Raw genomic sequence first — 15,081 nt, forward strand, 5'->3', positions numbered from 1 at the left:
ATACAATACAAGAAAACTTTAAATTCATTCAAGACAATATTCTTTCAGCACAGAAGACACAGAAACACTACTACGACCTCAGAAGGAGACCATCTCCTGACTATGTTGTGGGTGATTTGGTCTGGTTATCCACAAAAAACTTAAAACTCCAAATACCCTCTAAAAAATTGGCAAGCTTGTTCATAGGTCCATTCCCAATAGAACGCATCATCAATAAGAATGCCATCCGATTACAACTTCCCAACAACATTAAGATTCATCCAACAGTTCACGTTTCCCTTCTAAAACCTTATGCCCGCACAAGGGATCAGCGAATTCTTCTACCACCTGTTGCTACCACCCTCGGTCAGGATGAATATGAAGTTGAATCCATTTTGGATTCCAGATTTTATAAGGGGGTCTTACAATATCTGGTTAGGTGGAAAAATTATTCACCTGACGAGGACACCTGGGAACCCATCACCAACTTGAATGCTCCTCGCCTTACGTCTCAATTTCATCGCAGGCATCCTGATCGACCCCGTCCTACCGCTGTGGAACAGCTTCCTTGAGCGGGGGGTCATGTCAGGGTTGAGCACTGTTTCTTTAAGAGACTCTGAAGTTTCTCCTAATTGATTGCTCCTCCTATAAAACAACACAGCACATTGCAATCAGTGCTTGGTATTGTGTTCCAGTATCCACTGAGTACTCCTTGTATTATGCTCTGGATTACAAGTTGTCTAAGCCTCTCTGCCTTATTTTCTAACAGGTTGAAATATCTGCTGGATTTCCTAAATACCGGATCCTACTCTCACTTACTTCCTCATTTGATGCCTCTGCAAGATTCCTCAGTGGGGTAAAGGAAGATTTATTACCTTCTCTCAGTGTCTCTCTGCTTCAGCAGCAGCCGCTGCTACATTCCAGGCTGTCAGCTCTGCCAGTGACTTCACAGGCTCACTTCCTCCTCATTTAGCATTCACACGCTGCCTGCCTGCTCCACATCAGACTTCTCAGCTCCTGCAGCATTTCAGGTACACTCTCTGCAAATACTACTACTGACTGCTTAGCTTGCTACCACTTACAAATATTGCAGTATTTGATTATACATATTTAGGTAGTATTACGCTCTCCATCCTGAAATTATTCTTTGAGTGTGAATCCAGGATCTGTGTACTTTTCTGCACGCTGAGCCAGAGTGTGTTCTGAATAACTTTACCTTACTTCTACCATAGCCCAGTCTTGCTTGCTTCATTTAACAACCTGTGAATCAGAGTTGTTATTAACAACCTGTTTTTACCATAAGGTGGTCTTATATTTCCCTGTCCAATACTTTAATTATTCTGTCAAAAGGTATACAGTGTGTGTTTATAAGATAAAGATATAGACTGTGTATATTTTGAAATAATAAAACACTTTATTTTTCAGAATCTGCTTGTCAGTAGTTGATTCAATAAATAAAGTGTAACAACCAAATTTTTACTACTGTTGTGTTCCATATAACAAACATTAATTGAGAGTAACATTATAGTTCTTATGTTATTCTTTGTTGAAGATACCTAGGTAGGTAGCGTGCACATGCCCAAAGCCCTACCTGGCAGGAAATAGTGCTGCCATCTAGTGCTCTTGCTAATGTATAGCATTGCTACTAGCACCATATCCGGAAATAAATAAATTTATCAGGTAAGCATAAATTATGTTTTCTCCTACATTGGTGTATCCGGTCCACGGCTTCATCCTTACTTGTGGGATATTCTCAATCCCTACAGGAAATGGCAAAGAGAGCACACAGCAGAGCTGTCCATATAGCTCCCCTCAGGCTCCGCCCCCCCAGTCATTCTCTTTGCCGCTCTAACTAGTAGCATCTCCACGGGGGTGGTAAAGAGTATGTGGTGTTAGTTGTAGTTTTTTATTTCTTCTATCAAGAGTTTGTTATTTTAAAATAGTGCCGGCTTGTACTATTTACTCTGCAGCAGAAAGTGATGAAGATTTCTGCTAAGAGGAATATGATTTTAGCACCAGTAACTAAAATCCATTGCTGTTCCCACGCAGGACCGTTGAATACCAGAGAACATCAGTTGGGGGGGAACAGTTTGCAGGCTTAACTGCTTCAGGTATGATCAGTAATTTTTCTAACAAGACCATGTAATGCTAGAAGACTGTCAGAAATTCCCTCTGGGATAGGTAAGCCATTTTTCTTAGACTCTGTATAAAATGATGACTTATATTAAGGGCTCTATGCTGGTTGACACTATTGTGGGCTTAATCGATTGCTTTTTAGCAAGTTTTTCACTATAAATAAGGTGTTTTTTCAGACTTTAAAACACTTTTGGGGTTTAATTTGCGCCTGGCACTTATTTGGACACCTAATCTAGTCAGAAAGGCCCCTCCACTCTGGAATGCAGAGGGAGGAGGCCTCATTTTCGCGCCTTAATTGCGCAGTTGTTTTGACTAAGCAGTTCATGCAGCTTCACGTGGGGAGTCCAGAGGCATCAGAAAGGACTTCAGAGAGGCTTATTTCCTACTTAAATAATCCCTAAGGAAGGTAAAGGCCACAGTGGAAGCTGTGGCATAGTACTGTAGTGTGTTAACCGGTTAACTGCTGTTATTAGCTCCGGTTTGGGCATTAAGGGGTTAATTGGTCTGAAAATTTGTGTGCAATCTTTTCAAAGCATTAAGACACTGTGGTGAAAATTTCATTAAAATCCTACACCGCCGCCACCTACGTTAAATGTATTACCCCCTAAGCCTAACCCTAACACCCCCTAACTTAATTATTATTTAAATAAATCTAAATAATATTAATATTATTAACTAAAGTATTCCTATTTAAAACTACTTACCTATAAAATAAAGCCTAAGATAGCTACAATATAATTAATAATTACATTGTAGTTATTTTAGGATTTATATTTATTTTACAGGTAACTTTGTATTTATTTTAACTAGGTACAATAGCTATTAAATAGTTAATAACTATTTAATAGCTACCTAGTTAAAATAATTACAAATTTACCTGTAAAATAAATCCTAACCTAAGATACAAATACACCTAACACTACACTATCAATAAATTAATTAAATAAATTAACTACAATTATCTATAATAAAATACAATTAAATAAACTAAACTATATTACAAAAAAAAAAAACACTAAATTACAAAAAATAAAATATTACAAGAAGTTTAATCTAATTACACCTAATCTAAGCCCCCTAATAAAATAAAAAAGCCCCCCAAAATAATAAAATTTCCCTACCCTAAACTAAATTACAAATAGCCCTTAAAATGGCCTTTTGTGGGGCATTGCCCCAAAGTAATCAGCTCTTTTACCAGCCCTTAAAAGGGCTTTTTGCGGGGCATTGCCCCAAAGTAATCAGCTCTTTTACCTGTAAAAAAAAAAAAGAAATACAATACCCCCCCCCAACATTTCAACCCACCACCACCCACACACCCCTACTCGGCAATGCCCCGCAAAAAGCCCTTTTAAGGGCTGGTAAAAGAGCTGATTACTTTGGGGCAATGCCCCGCAAAAGGCCCTTTTAAGGGCTATTTGTAATGTAGTTTAGGGTAGGGAAATTTTATTATTTTGGGGGGCTTTTTTATTTTTATTAGGGGGCTTAGATTAGGTGTAATTAGATTAAACTTCTTGTAATATTTTATTTTTTGTAATTTAGTTTGTTTTTTTGTAATATAGTTTAGTTTATTTAATTGTATTTTATTATAGATAATTGTAGTTAATTTATTTAATTAATTTATTGATAGTGTCGTGTTAGGTGTATTTGTAACTTAGGTTAGGATTTATTTTACAGGTAATTTTGTAATTATTTTAACTAGGTAGCTATTAAATAGTTATTAACCATTTAATAGATATTGTACCTAGTTAAAATAAATACAAAGTTACCTGTAAAATAAATATAAATCCTAAAATAGCTACAATGTAATTATTAATTTTATTGTATCTATCTTAGGGTTTATTTTATAGGTATTTATTTTTAAATAGGAATAATTTAGTTAATAATAGTTATATTATTTAGATTTATTTAAATAATAATTAAGTTAGGGGGTGTTAGGGTTAGACTTAGGTTTAGGGGGTAATATATTTAATGTAGGTGGCGGCGGTGTAGGGGGGTCAGATTAGGGGTTAATATATTTAATGTAGGTGGCGGCGGTGTAGGGGGGTCAGATTAGGGGTTGATATATTTAATGTAGGTGGCGGCGGGGTCCGGGAGCGGTGGTTTAGGGATTAAACACTTTATTTAGTGGCGGCGGGGTCCGGGAGCGGCGGTTTAGGGTTTAAACACTTTATTAGGTATTGTGGTGGGGGATTGCGGTTGACAGGTAGATAGACATTGCGCATGCGTTAGGCGTTAGGGGTTTTTTTGTAGGCATTTTAGGGAGTTACGGTGCTCTCATACTCAGCGCAAGGCCTGCTACGGCTGCTTTTTATGTCGAGGTGAAAATGGAGTAAGTTTTCTCCATTTTTGCCACGTAAGGCCTTGCGCTGGATATTGGATACCAAATTGCACGGGTTTTATATGTTAGTCTATGGGGGAAAAACTACGCCCGCCGGGTGAAATATACGTGCCGCATTTATATGCGGAGCTGTATATAGGATACCAAACCCGCACAAAAACCAGAATCGCCGGCTTTTGCAGGCGACGCTGCATATCAGATGGGGCCCTTGGTTTTAATAAATGGTGGAAAGTGTTACTTTTGTTCTCACAATAAATACAAGATTGGTTTATTAATTTGCATTAGTGCGGCCTTACCTTTTAAAATACCACTTATTCAGAAAAGGTAAAATATATGAAGTGGCATGGTTGTCACCAATTTGTTTGGCATAAAGAGTGTTGGGCCAGACTGACAACATGTCTGTCCTATGAAGGGTTCATGCCTTGTATATTCCACACATAAATGAGTGGCCCAAAGGATTTTAACCCTTTCAATATACCAGTTACTTATTCAGAAAAGGAAAAATATATGAGATGGCAAGTTTGGCACAAGTTTGTTTGCTATAAAAAGCATTGGGCCAGGCTAAAAACATGCTTATCCTATGAAGGGCTTCATACCGTGTATGTATCCTCACATAAATTAGTGGCCCAAAGGATTGTAACCCTTTTAAAATACCAGTTACTTATTCAGAAAAAGTAAAATGTATGAAGTGGCAAGGATGGCACCAATTTGTTTGCCATAAAGAGCATTGGGACAGGCTGATAAAATGTCTGTCCTATAAATGGGGTTAAAGCCCTGTATATATCTACATAGAAATGAGTGACCCAAATCACTTTAACACTTTTAAAATACCAATTACTTATTCAGAAAAGGTAAAATATATGAAGTGGCAAGGTTGGCACCAATTTGATAACATGTCTATCCTATGATGGGTTCACGCCTTGTGTATATATACACATATAAAATGAGTGGCCCAAAGGATGTTATCTTTTTTAAATACCAGTGACTTATTTAGAAAAGGTAAAATATATAAAGTGGCAAGGTTGACACTAATTTGTTTGCCATAAAGAGCGCTGGACAAGGCTGATAACATGTCTGTCCCATGAAGAGTGGCACAAAAGATTTTAACCCTTTTATAATATCAGTTACTTATTAGAAACAATCAAAAAAATGATGCCATGTTTGCCATCTGATTATTGCAATATAAGATGATTTTTTTTATATAAAATGTAAGTTTGTTTAGATTTTTGGAAAGTGTATTATTTTATTTAAACAAAAAAATAATGCTAGATATCTTTTATTTTGCAAATGGTAATCAGTTGCAGAATAAGAAGCTGACTGAATAAGAATTCAACTTCAGCCTTGTACATTTTGCAGCGTTCTTGTTCTTAATGTTCATTCACAGTGGTTACCTTATAAATGACAATCTGCATAAACCACTGTGAGTGAACATTAAAGGGACACTCAATCAAAATTAAACTTTCATTATTCAGATAGAGCAGCCATTTTAAACAACTTTTCAATTTACTTCCATTAACAAAATGTGCACATTCTATTTATATTTAAACTTTTTGAGTCACCAGCTCCTACTGAGCGTGTGCAAGAATAAGTGTGTATGCATTTGTGAATGGCTGATGGCTGTCACATGGTACGTGTATGCATTTGTGAATGGCTGATGGCTGTCACATGGTACAGGGGGAGTGGAAAAAGACATAACTTTTAAAATTGTCAGAAAAAAAAATCTACTCATTTGAAGTTCAGACTAACTGCTATTGCATTGTCTTGTTATCATTTGTTGATTATGCAAATCTGCTGTGTTGACAACAAGAAAGCTGCAAGATGTTTAGTTTTCATGATTGTCTATATGTTGTTTGTTACATTAAAGTTGATTTAAAAAAAAAACTTTGAGTGGTCACGTTTCCTGTTTAGAGTGGTGCTCTAGTCTGTAGCTAGACTACTTTGGAAAATTGGGGTATACTATCCCTTTAAGCAGAGGATTTTTGCTGCAAAAAAAAAGACAATTTGATGTCTGCTTGCTCGTCTAGCTGTAGGCAGTGGCTACATCAGAATTTCTAAGTGCTACTTTGGCAAGAAAACGAGCTGTTTCTTGTTTTAACACAGTTTATTTTATGTTTCCTTTGATGTAAGATCTTTTTTCTAATAAAGGAGCTGTTTAATATCCATTTAAACCTCAATATAACGAAACATATTTGCATACACATTTTGACTGTCTCCCTAATTTTAAGTTGGCAAATTATTTCAAAGAAAAATGAAAAGACAATTCTTATTTTTTTTTAAATGTTCCTCGCGCAGCACAAATATCATAAAATAACTTCTTCTTTTTTTTAAAATGCTAAAATGAATATATTTTACATAAAAGGCGTATTATGCATAAAGCGCAATTTTGTATTCATAATGAATTTAAAAGCGCCCGGTTTCTATGGATACGCAATGTCCTCCAGCAAAGTCGTCCCTACGAATCCAAAGTTAGGAAATGTCTGGCCGCTCCTCAGGCTGTTGACTCTATGATTCAAAAACAGGATATGACGTCAGGCTTGTTTTAAACTGTACGCGGGTGATTATCATAAATGAAGGTGTGTGCTGGTCATAGAATTAGTAGTGTGCAGATACTTGTGAGATTTATTTTGTGTTACTGAGTAGATAAATTTACCAGAGTTTCGCTCTGTTTGCAAGAGCCATAGTCAATTATAAGGGAAGCTTTATAGCTTGATATAGTGTTGATGAGTGTGAGTACTGTAATTTGCTAATTATTCCTGTCAATAAGTGTGGGGCTGTAACGTGATAATTTAAGGACAAATTAGAGCCGAATTATTTTTTCTTTTAAATGAACGGTCAGATTGTAGCTATCTAATTTGTTACCTGGGAATTGTAGAAATAAATATTACAGTTATCGGTAGGAGTCCTAAACCGTGTTTGGCAAGCTGTCCAAGCCAACTCGAGCCCGCTTGGAACGTTTGTGAAGACTTCAAAGCGAGTCTCTGGACGTTTGCTCAATGCTCTGATGACGCAAGCCCCATTGGTGGTTCCAGCGTGCTGGTAAAAAAAACTGAGACTTTTCAGAGCAAAGTGTAAACATGGCAGCCGCCACAAGCAACACGTGTGTATATATATTTATATACACGTGTTGCTCGTTGAGGCTGTCATGTTTACAATAATGTAAAAAGTTAATTGTCGATTTGTGAAAGTATTATTACGTCTGCAACACACACACACACATATATATATATATATATATATATATATATATATATATATATATATATATATATATATATATATATATATATATAGTAAATGTAATAATACTTTCTCAAGTGAGGGAGCTTATAATAAACCTCATGCACAAATCTACTGCACCGCACGATAATGGAGTACACAATCTCCTAGCGCCACGTGATAGATGGAGCAGATGTGCCCAGCTAGCTCTGAGAACTTGCCAAATGTGGCCTTCATCAAAAGGGGCTGTGTAGTCTGTCAAGCTTAAAGAGACAGTCAACACCAGAATTTTTGTTGTTTTAAAAGATAGATAATCCCTTTATTACCCATTCCCCAGTTTTGCATAACCAACACTGTTACAGTAATATACCTTTTACCTCTGTGATTAACTTGTATCTAAGCATCTTCTGACAAACCCCTGATCACATGACATTTTATTTATTATCTATTGACTTTCATTTTAGCCAATTAGTGCAGTGTCTGCCGCAATCCACAGGCGTGATCACAATGTTATCTCTATGGTTTACATGAACTAGCTCTCCCCTGTTGTGTAAAAGCAAATAAAAAAGCATGTAATAAGAGGCGGCCTTCAAGGGCTTGGAAATTATTAAATGAGCCTTCCTAGGTTTAGCTTTAAACTAAGAATACCAAGAGAACAAAGTACACTGAAACATTGTTTTTATATTTCCGATAGAGCATGCAATTTTAAGCAACTTTCTAATTTACTCATATTATCATTTTTTCTTCATTCTCTTGCAGTCTTAATTTGAAAAAGAAGGCATCTAAGCTTTTTTTTTTTTTGGTTCAGTACCCTGGACAGCACTTTTTTATTGGTGGATGAATTTATCCAAAAATCAGAAAGAACAACCCAGGTTGTTCACCAAAAATGGGCCGGCATCTAAATTTAAATTCTTGCATTTCAAATAAAGATACCGAGAGAATTAAGAAAATTTGATAATAGGAGTAAATTAGAAAGTTTCTTAAAATGTCATGCTCTATCTGAATCACGAAAGAAAACATTTGGGTTCAGTGTCCCTTTAATGTATTTTCAATGACCTGTTATACCAGCTGCAGAGTATAAAATTCATGAGCAATTGCATTTTCAGGGTTATTTGTGTATATGAAGTAGCTGGTGTTGTGCTTTTAAACCACAGCCTCTTACAATGGGCTGAGCTTCAGGTAATATCATATCTCATTATGTTATCATTTTGTGTACACACACTTGCTTCCTTATCTTATATTTGTCTGGAAAACTAAAGCTCAATACATAGAGAACAATGGAAAATTATCATTTTATTACTTAACTATCCTGCACCCCACTGTGAGTTTAATTTCTTCTGCTGGCTGTGTTTACTTAGGCTATTTAATAGCTGAGACTCCAGTATCAAAACTTTCAGTATAGGTTGGGAAACCAAAAGCTAAATCAGCTATTTTGAAGGCCAAAATAGGGGTAAAAGATCTACTTTTAAACAATTTAATACACTCCAGCAGGTAAAATGGATCATTAGGAACAATTTAAATGGGAGAACATTTTTGGGTGAACTGTCGCTTTAACGTTATGGTAAACTCCCCTTTTTTTAACCCCTTAATGACAGAGGACGTACCAGGTACGTCATGGAAAAAACTCCCCTTAATGACAATTGACGTACCTGGTACGTCCTGTGTTGTTAGAAGTGCTGGAAGCGATCAATATTGAGGCATCACTGCAATCCCTTATTTTACACACCGATTCAGAAAGGGCCACTCTGTGGCCCTCTCTGCATCGGCAATGATAAGTCACATATTCGTTGGTGTCAGCGAGCATCTTGTAAGATCACAGTATGTTTTAAGCTCTTTATATCTCCAATCCTAGTGTAGCAATGTATTTTCGTCCGGTGCGGCGATTGGGGGCGGGTGCGCGTGCATGTGTGCGCACGCAAAATATGCCCGCAAGTGAAAAAATAAAATAAAGGCAGATGCAGGGGGATCTATGTTGCTTAGTAAGGGATCTGGGAGGGAAGTAGATTATTTAGGGGGGGGCAGCTACACTACAGAAAACAAATGTTTTAAATAACAAAGTAAAAAAAAAACTATTTTGGGGGGCAAATTGGGTACTGGTAAACAGCTGCCAGAACCCAAGATGGCAGCAAATAGAGGGGGAGGGTTAGAGAGATGTATGGGGGGATCAGGCAGGTTGTGGGGTAAGGGGGGATCCATCACTGCAGACTGTATGAAAAAAAATAAAAAATAAATATTTTTATTTCAGTACTGGCAGACTTTCTGCCAGTACTTAAGATGGCGATGACAATTGTCAGGTGGGGGAGGGAAGAGAGCTGTTTGAGGGGGGTCAGGGGGGGGATCAGGGGGTGGCATGTGTCAGGTGGGAGGCTGATCTCTACACTAAAGCTAAAAATTAACCCTACAAGCTACCTAATTAACCCCTTAACTGCTGGGCATATTATAAGTGTGGTGCGCAGCAGCATTTAACGGCCTTATTACCAAAAAGCAACGCCAAAGCCATATATATCTGCTATTTCTGAACAAAGGGGATCCCATAGAAGCATTTACAACCATGTGTGCCATAATTGCACAAGCTGTTTGTAAATAATTTCAGTGAGAAACCTAAAATTGTGAAAAATGTAACAGTTTTTTTTTTATTTGATCGTATTTGGCGGTGAAATGGTGGCATGAAATATACCAAAATGGGCCTAGATCAATAATTTGGGTTGTCTACTACACTACACTAAAGCTAAAATTAAACCTAAAAGCTCCCTACAAGCTCCCTAATTAACCCCTTCACTGCTGGGCATAATACACATGTGGTGTGCAGCGGCATATAGCGGCCTTCTAATTACCAAAAAGCAACGCCAAAGCCATATATGTCTGCTATTTCTGAACAAAGGGGATCCCAGAGAAGTATTTACAACCATTTATGCCATAATTGCACAAGCTGTTTGTAAATAAATTCAGCGAGAAACCTAAAGTTTGTGAAAAAAATTGGGAAAAAGTCAACAATTTTTTTTTTATTTGATCGCATTTGGCGGTGAAATGGGGGCATGAAATATACCAAAATGGGCCTAGATCAATACTTTGGGATGTCTTCTAAATAAAAATATATACATGTCAAGGGATATTCTGGGATTCCTGAAAGATATCAGTGTTCCAATGTAACTAGCGCTAATTTTTAAAAAAAGTGGTTTGGAAATAGCAAAGTGCTACTTGTATTTTTTGCCCTATAACTTGCAAAAAAAGCAAAGAACATGTAAACATTGAGTATTTCTAAACTCGGGACAAAATTTAGAAACTATTTAGAATGGGTGTTATTTGGTGGTTGTAGATGTGTAACAGATTTTGGGGGTCAAAGTTAGAAAAAGTGTTTTTTTTTATTTTTTCCTCATATGTTATATTTTTTTTTTATAGTAAATTATAAGATATGATGAAAATAATGGTATATTTAGAAAGTCCATTTAATGGCGAGAAAAACGGTATATAATATGTGTGGGTACAGTAAATGAGTAAGAGGAAAATTACAGCTAAACACAAACACGGCAGAAATGTAAAAATAGCCATTGTCATTAAGGGTAAGAAAATTGAAAAATGGTCCGGTCATTAAGGGGTTAAAATCAAATCCTGAATGTTAGTGATAATTTAGATTGAGTTTAATTCATCAGTTGTAATGAAGATCTGCTTTAACTTTTTAATATTGATATGAAATTCAAATACCCTGCTCTGCCGCCCAACTTCAAAAGTCAATTTTACAGTGACTTAACAGTTTGGATTGTTCTCCAATCAATGTTATAGTGACAACAAAAGTGCCATATGGGGAGAGCGCTGATTGGACAACTATTCAAAACGTTGGCTCACAGAAAAATTCACCTTTGAAGTGGGCGGAGAAGCTCAGGGTATTTGAATTTTATATCTATATCAAAAAGTTATAGTGCGTCTTCATTACAACTGATGAATTAAACGCCATTTAAAATATCACAAGCATGCCAGATCTCATTTTAAAAAGGGGGGAGTTTACCATCACTTTAAAGGAAAAGTCAAGTCAAAATTAACGTTTCATAATTCAGATAGGGCATGCAAATTTCCATTTTACTTTTTTTCATCAAATTTGCTTTGTCCTCTTAATATTCTTTGTTGAAGGCTAAACCTCGGTAGGCTGATTTTTAAGCCCTTGAATGCCGCCTCTTATCTCAGTGCATTTTACTAGCTTTTCACAGCTAGACTGTGCCATAAAGAGAACATACTCACCCCTTGGATTTACCACTGATTGGCTAAAATGCAAGTCTGTCAAAAAACTGAAATAAGGTTGCAGTCTGCTGAGGCTTAGATACAAGGTAATCCCAGGGGTAAAAAATATATTAATATAAGTGTTGGTTATGGAAAACTGGGGAATGGGTAATAAAGGGATTATGGTTAACTTTCCTACTTGTATAAACAGATACGGAATGTTAGCAATATTTTAGATTGAGTTAAATTCATCAGTTGTAATGAAGATACACTTTAACTTTTTAATACAGTGCTGAAATTCAAATACCCTGCGCTCAGAACGCCTATTTCAAAAGTATTTTTTTTGTATTTATTTTTTGTGAGCTATTGATTTAAACCGTTCTCTAATCGGCACTCTAGCTACAAAAAATAAAATAAAAAAATTGAGCGCTGTTTAGCTAGAGTTCCAATCGGAGAACAGTTCAAACCGTTAGCTCACAAAAAAATTACTTTTGAAGTGGGCGGCCAGAGCGTGGGGTATTAGAATTTCAGCATTGCTTTTTCACAGTTTTTCACATCTAGACACTGCTAGTTTATGGTGCCATATAGGTAACGTGCTCACTCCTGTGGAGTTATTTGAGTCAGCACTGATTGGCTAAAATGCATGTCAGTCAAAACAACTGAGATAAGGCTGCAGTCTGCAGTGGTTTAGATATAAGGTAATCACAGAGGTAAAAAGTATATTAATGTAACTGTTGGTTATGCAAAACCGGGGAATGGGTAATAAAGGGATTATCTATCTTTTTAAAAAATAAAAATTTGTGTATACTGCCCCTTTAAACTCCATCTAAAATATTGCTAACATTCCAGATCTGTTTATAGAAAGGGAAAAGTTTACCATAACTTTTAGTGTACTTAGAAAAACAAGCTGCTGTGTGATCAAATAAAAGAATCTGAGCAAGTCCACATATGCAGAAAGACTTATAAAAAAAAAATATGCGTCATATTTTGAGAATTTCAGCTCTTTTTGGTGGTGATTTTGACTATGCAACACAGCATAAATTGAATACCAGAAAAGCTTTAAAATTGAATTTACAGTGGTGATTAAAGTAAAAAAAATATATCTTCACGTGTTTTTATAGTTTAGTATATGCATCATGTCTTAAGGATTTCAGCACTTTTTGGTGAAAACTGAATTGACATTGTTCATTCAAGTTATATATACATTGATTGTATTTATATATTATCCTCAATATTAAAGAAACAAATGCTCTAATTCATCAGAAAATTTTTAATTTATTTTGCAAATAAAGTGAGTACCCCCTCCCCCCAATATTATACATCCAATTACAAATATCTATAGGGACTTGACACAAGCCTTAGGTGGTGGGCCCTCCCCTCTGACGAAATTTACAAGACAGCACTCTGTTTAAAGAAAATTGTAATATTTATTTATAGTTTTTATTTGGGGAATTAACATCGGATCCAGGGTTCACATACAGCTCTCAAGAGCTGATTCTGCTCAACTTAAAGAGCACTTCACTCATGTTTCAACTTGTACTTTGTTACTCCTGTGTTAAACACAAGTTACTTACCAAGACGACAAACGCAGCAATTTTACCTCAGTGCCTCTTTTCCACCTACTTACCACCCTTTGCCTTATTCCACAATGACAGTCAGCTGCTGCTTCTATTGGATAGTATGAAGTGCCACTGCTCTCTATATAGGGAGGCCTAGGGCATAAAGTAACATAAATATGAATGCAAATCAAAATGAGGTGACAAAAATAAATCCTGAAAAATAAGATATTTGTGTGTGTATTTACCTAAGGCAAACTTTTTGGTCTTTTTTTTTTTTGTCCCACAAAGGACTAAATAAGTAAGATTATCATGCACTTACATTTTAGACTGTAAAAGCTGTGATGTTTTTAACACATAATTTATAAGATTTTTTCTTTATATGTATTTTCTTCATAAATGGAAAGAGTCCACATCTGCATTCATTACTTTTGGGAAATAAGAACCTGGCCACCAGGAGGAGGCAAAGACACCCCAGCCAAAGGCTTAAATACTCCTCCCACTCCCCTCATCCCCCAGTCATTCTTTGCTTTTCGTCCCAGGAGGTTGGCAGAGAAGTGTCAGAAGTTTGTCTCTTATGGAGGGTATTACTTTTCGACATAGGACGGGGGTTTTAAGTAATCCTATCAGTCTCTCAGTGAGGGCCTGGATGAAAGTTAGAGTCCGGAGATGCAGGGAAAGTCTTTCTGCGAAACCATCCCGACTTATATTAACAGCTCCACAAGCAAACAGCGTTGTCGAACTTCGCTTCGCTGCCTGCTTTTTCTTTCATGTAATTGGCAAGAGTCCATGAGCTAGTGACGTATGTGATATACAATCCTACCAGGAGGTTCAAAGTTTCCCAAACCTCAAAATGACTATAAATACACCCCTCACCACACCCACAATTCAGTTTTACAAACTTGGCCTCCTATGGAGGTGGTGAAGTAAGTTTGTGCTAAGATTTATACGTTGATATGCGCTTCTCAGCATTTTGAAGCCCGATTCCTCTCAGAGTACAGTGAATGTCAGAGGGATGTGAAGGGAGTATCACCTATTGAATGCAATGGTTTTCCTCACGGGGATCTATTTCATAGGTTCTCTGTTATCGGTCGTAGAGATTCATCCTCCCTTTTCAGATAGACGATATACTCTCATATTCCATTACCTCTACTGATAACCGTTTCAGTACTGGTTTGGCTATCTGCTATATGTGGATGGGTGTCTTTTGGTAAGTATGTTTTCATTACTTAAGACACTCCCAGCTATTGTTTGTCACTTTATGTATTTATATAAAGTTCTAAATATATGTATTGTACTTATATTTGCCATGATTCAGGTTTTAGTATATTTCCTTTTGCAGACTGTCAGTTTCAAATCTGGGAAATGCATATTTTAGGAAAATGTATTTCTTACCTGGGGTATAGTCTTTTTTCAATTGACTGTCTTTCTTCTGTTAAGTGTGATCAGTCCACGGGTCATCATTACTTCTGGGATATTACTCCTCCCCAACAGGAAGTGCAAGAGGATTCACCCAGCAGAGCTGCATATAGCTCCTCCCCTCTACGTCACTCCCAGTCATTCTCTTGCACCCAACGACTAGATAGGATGTGTGAGAGGACTATGGTGATTATACTTAGTTTTATATCTTCAATCAAAAGTTTG

The 15,081-nt window shown here is 36.5% G+C and overlaps 1 protein-coding gene across 2 annotated transcripts in view; it reads left to right on the forward strand.

The window, feature by feature from the left end:
- Window positions 1–6,980: 6,980 nt before the first annotated feature.
- The window catches only part of LOC128645261 (uncharacterized), a 50,089-nt gene continuing 41,988 nt past the window's right edge, over window positions 6,981–15,081 (forward strand). For both annotated transcript variants that reach the window (XM_053698112.1, XM_053698113.1), the window contains exon 1: window positions 6,981–7,026. In XM_053698112.1, coding sequence (XP_053554087.1) covers window positions 7,021–7,026 — 6 coding nt within the window. In that variant the 5' untranslated portion in view covers window positions 6,981–7,020. The remainder of the gene's footprint in view (window positions 7,027–15,081) is intronic.

Source organism: Bombina bombina, chromosome 1, assembly GCF_027579735.1.
Source record: "Bombina bombina isolate aBomBom1 chromosome 1, aBomBom1.pri, whole genome shotgun sequence".
NCBI lineage: Eukaryota > Metazoa > Chordata > Amphibia > Anura > Bombinatoridae > Bombina > Bombina bombina.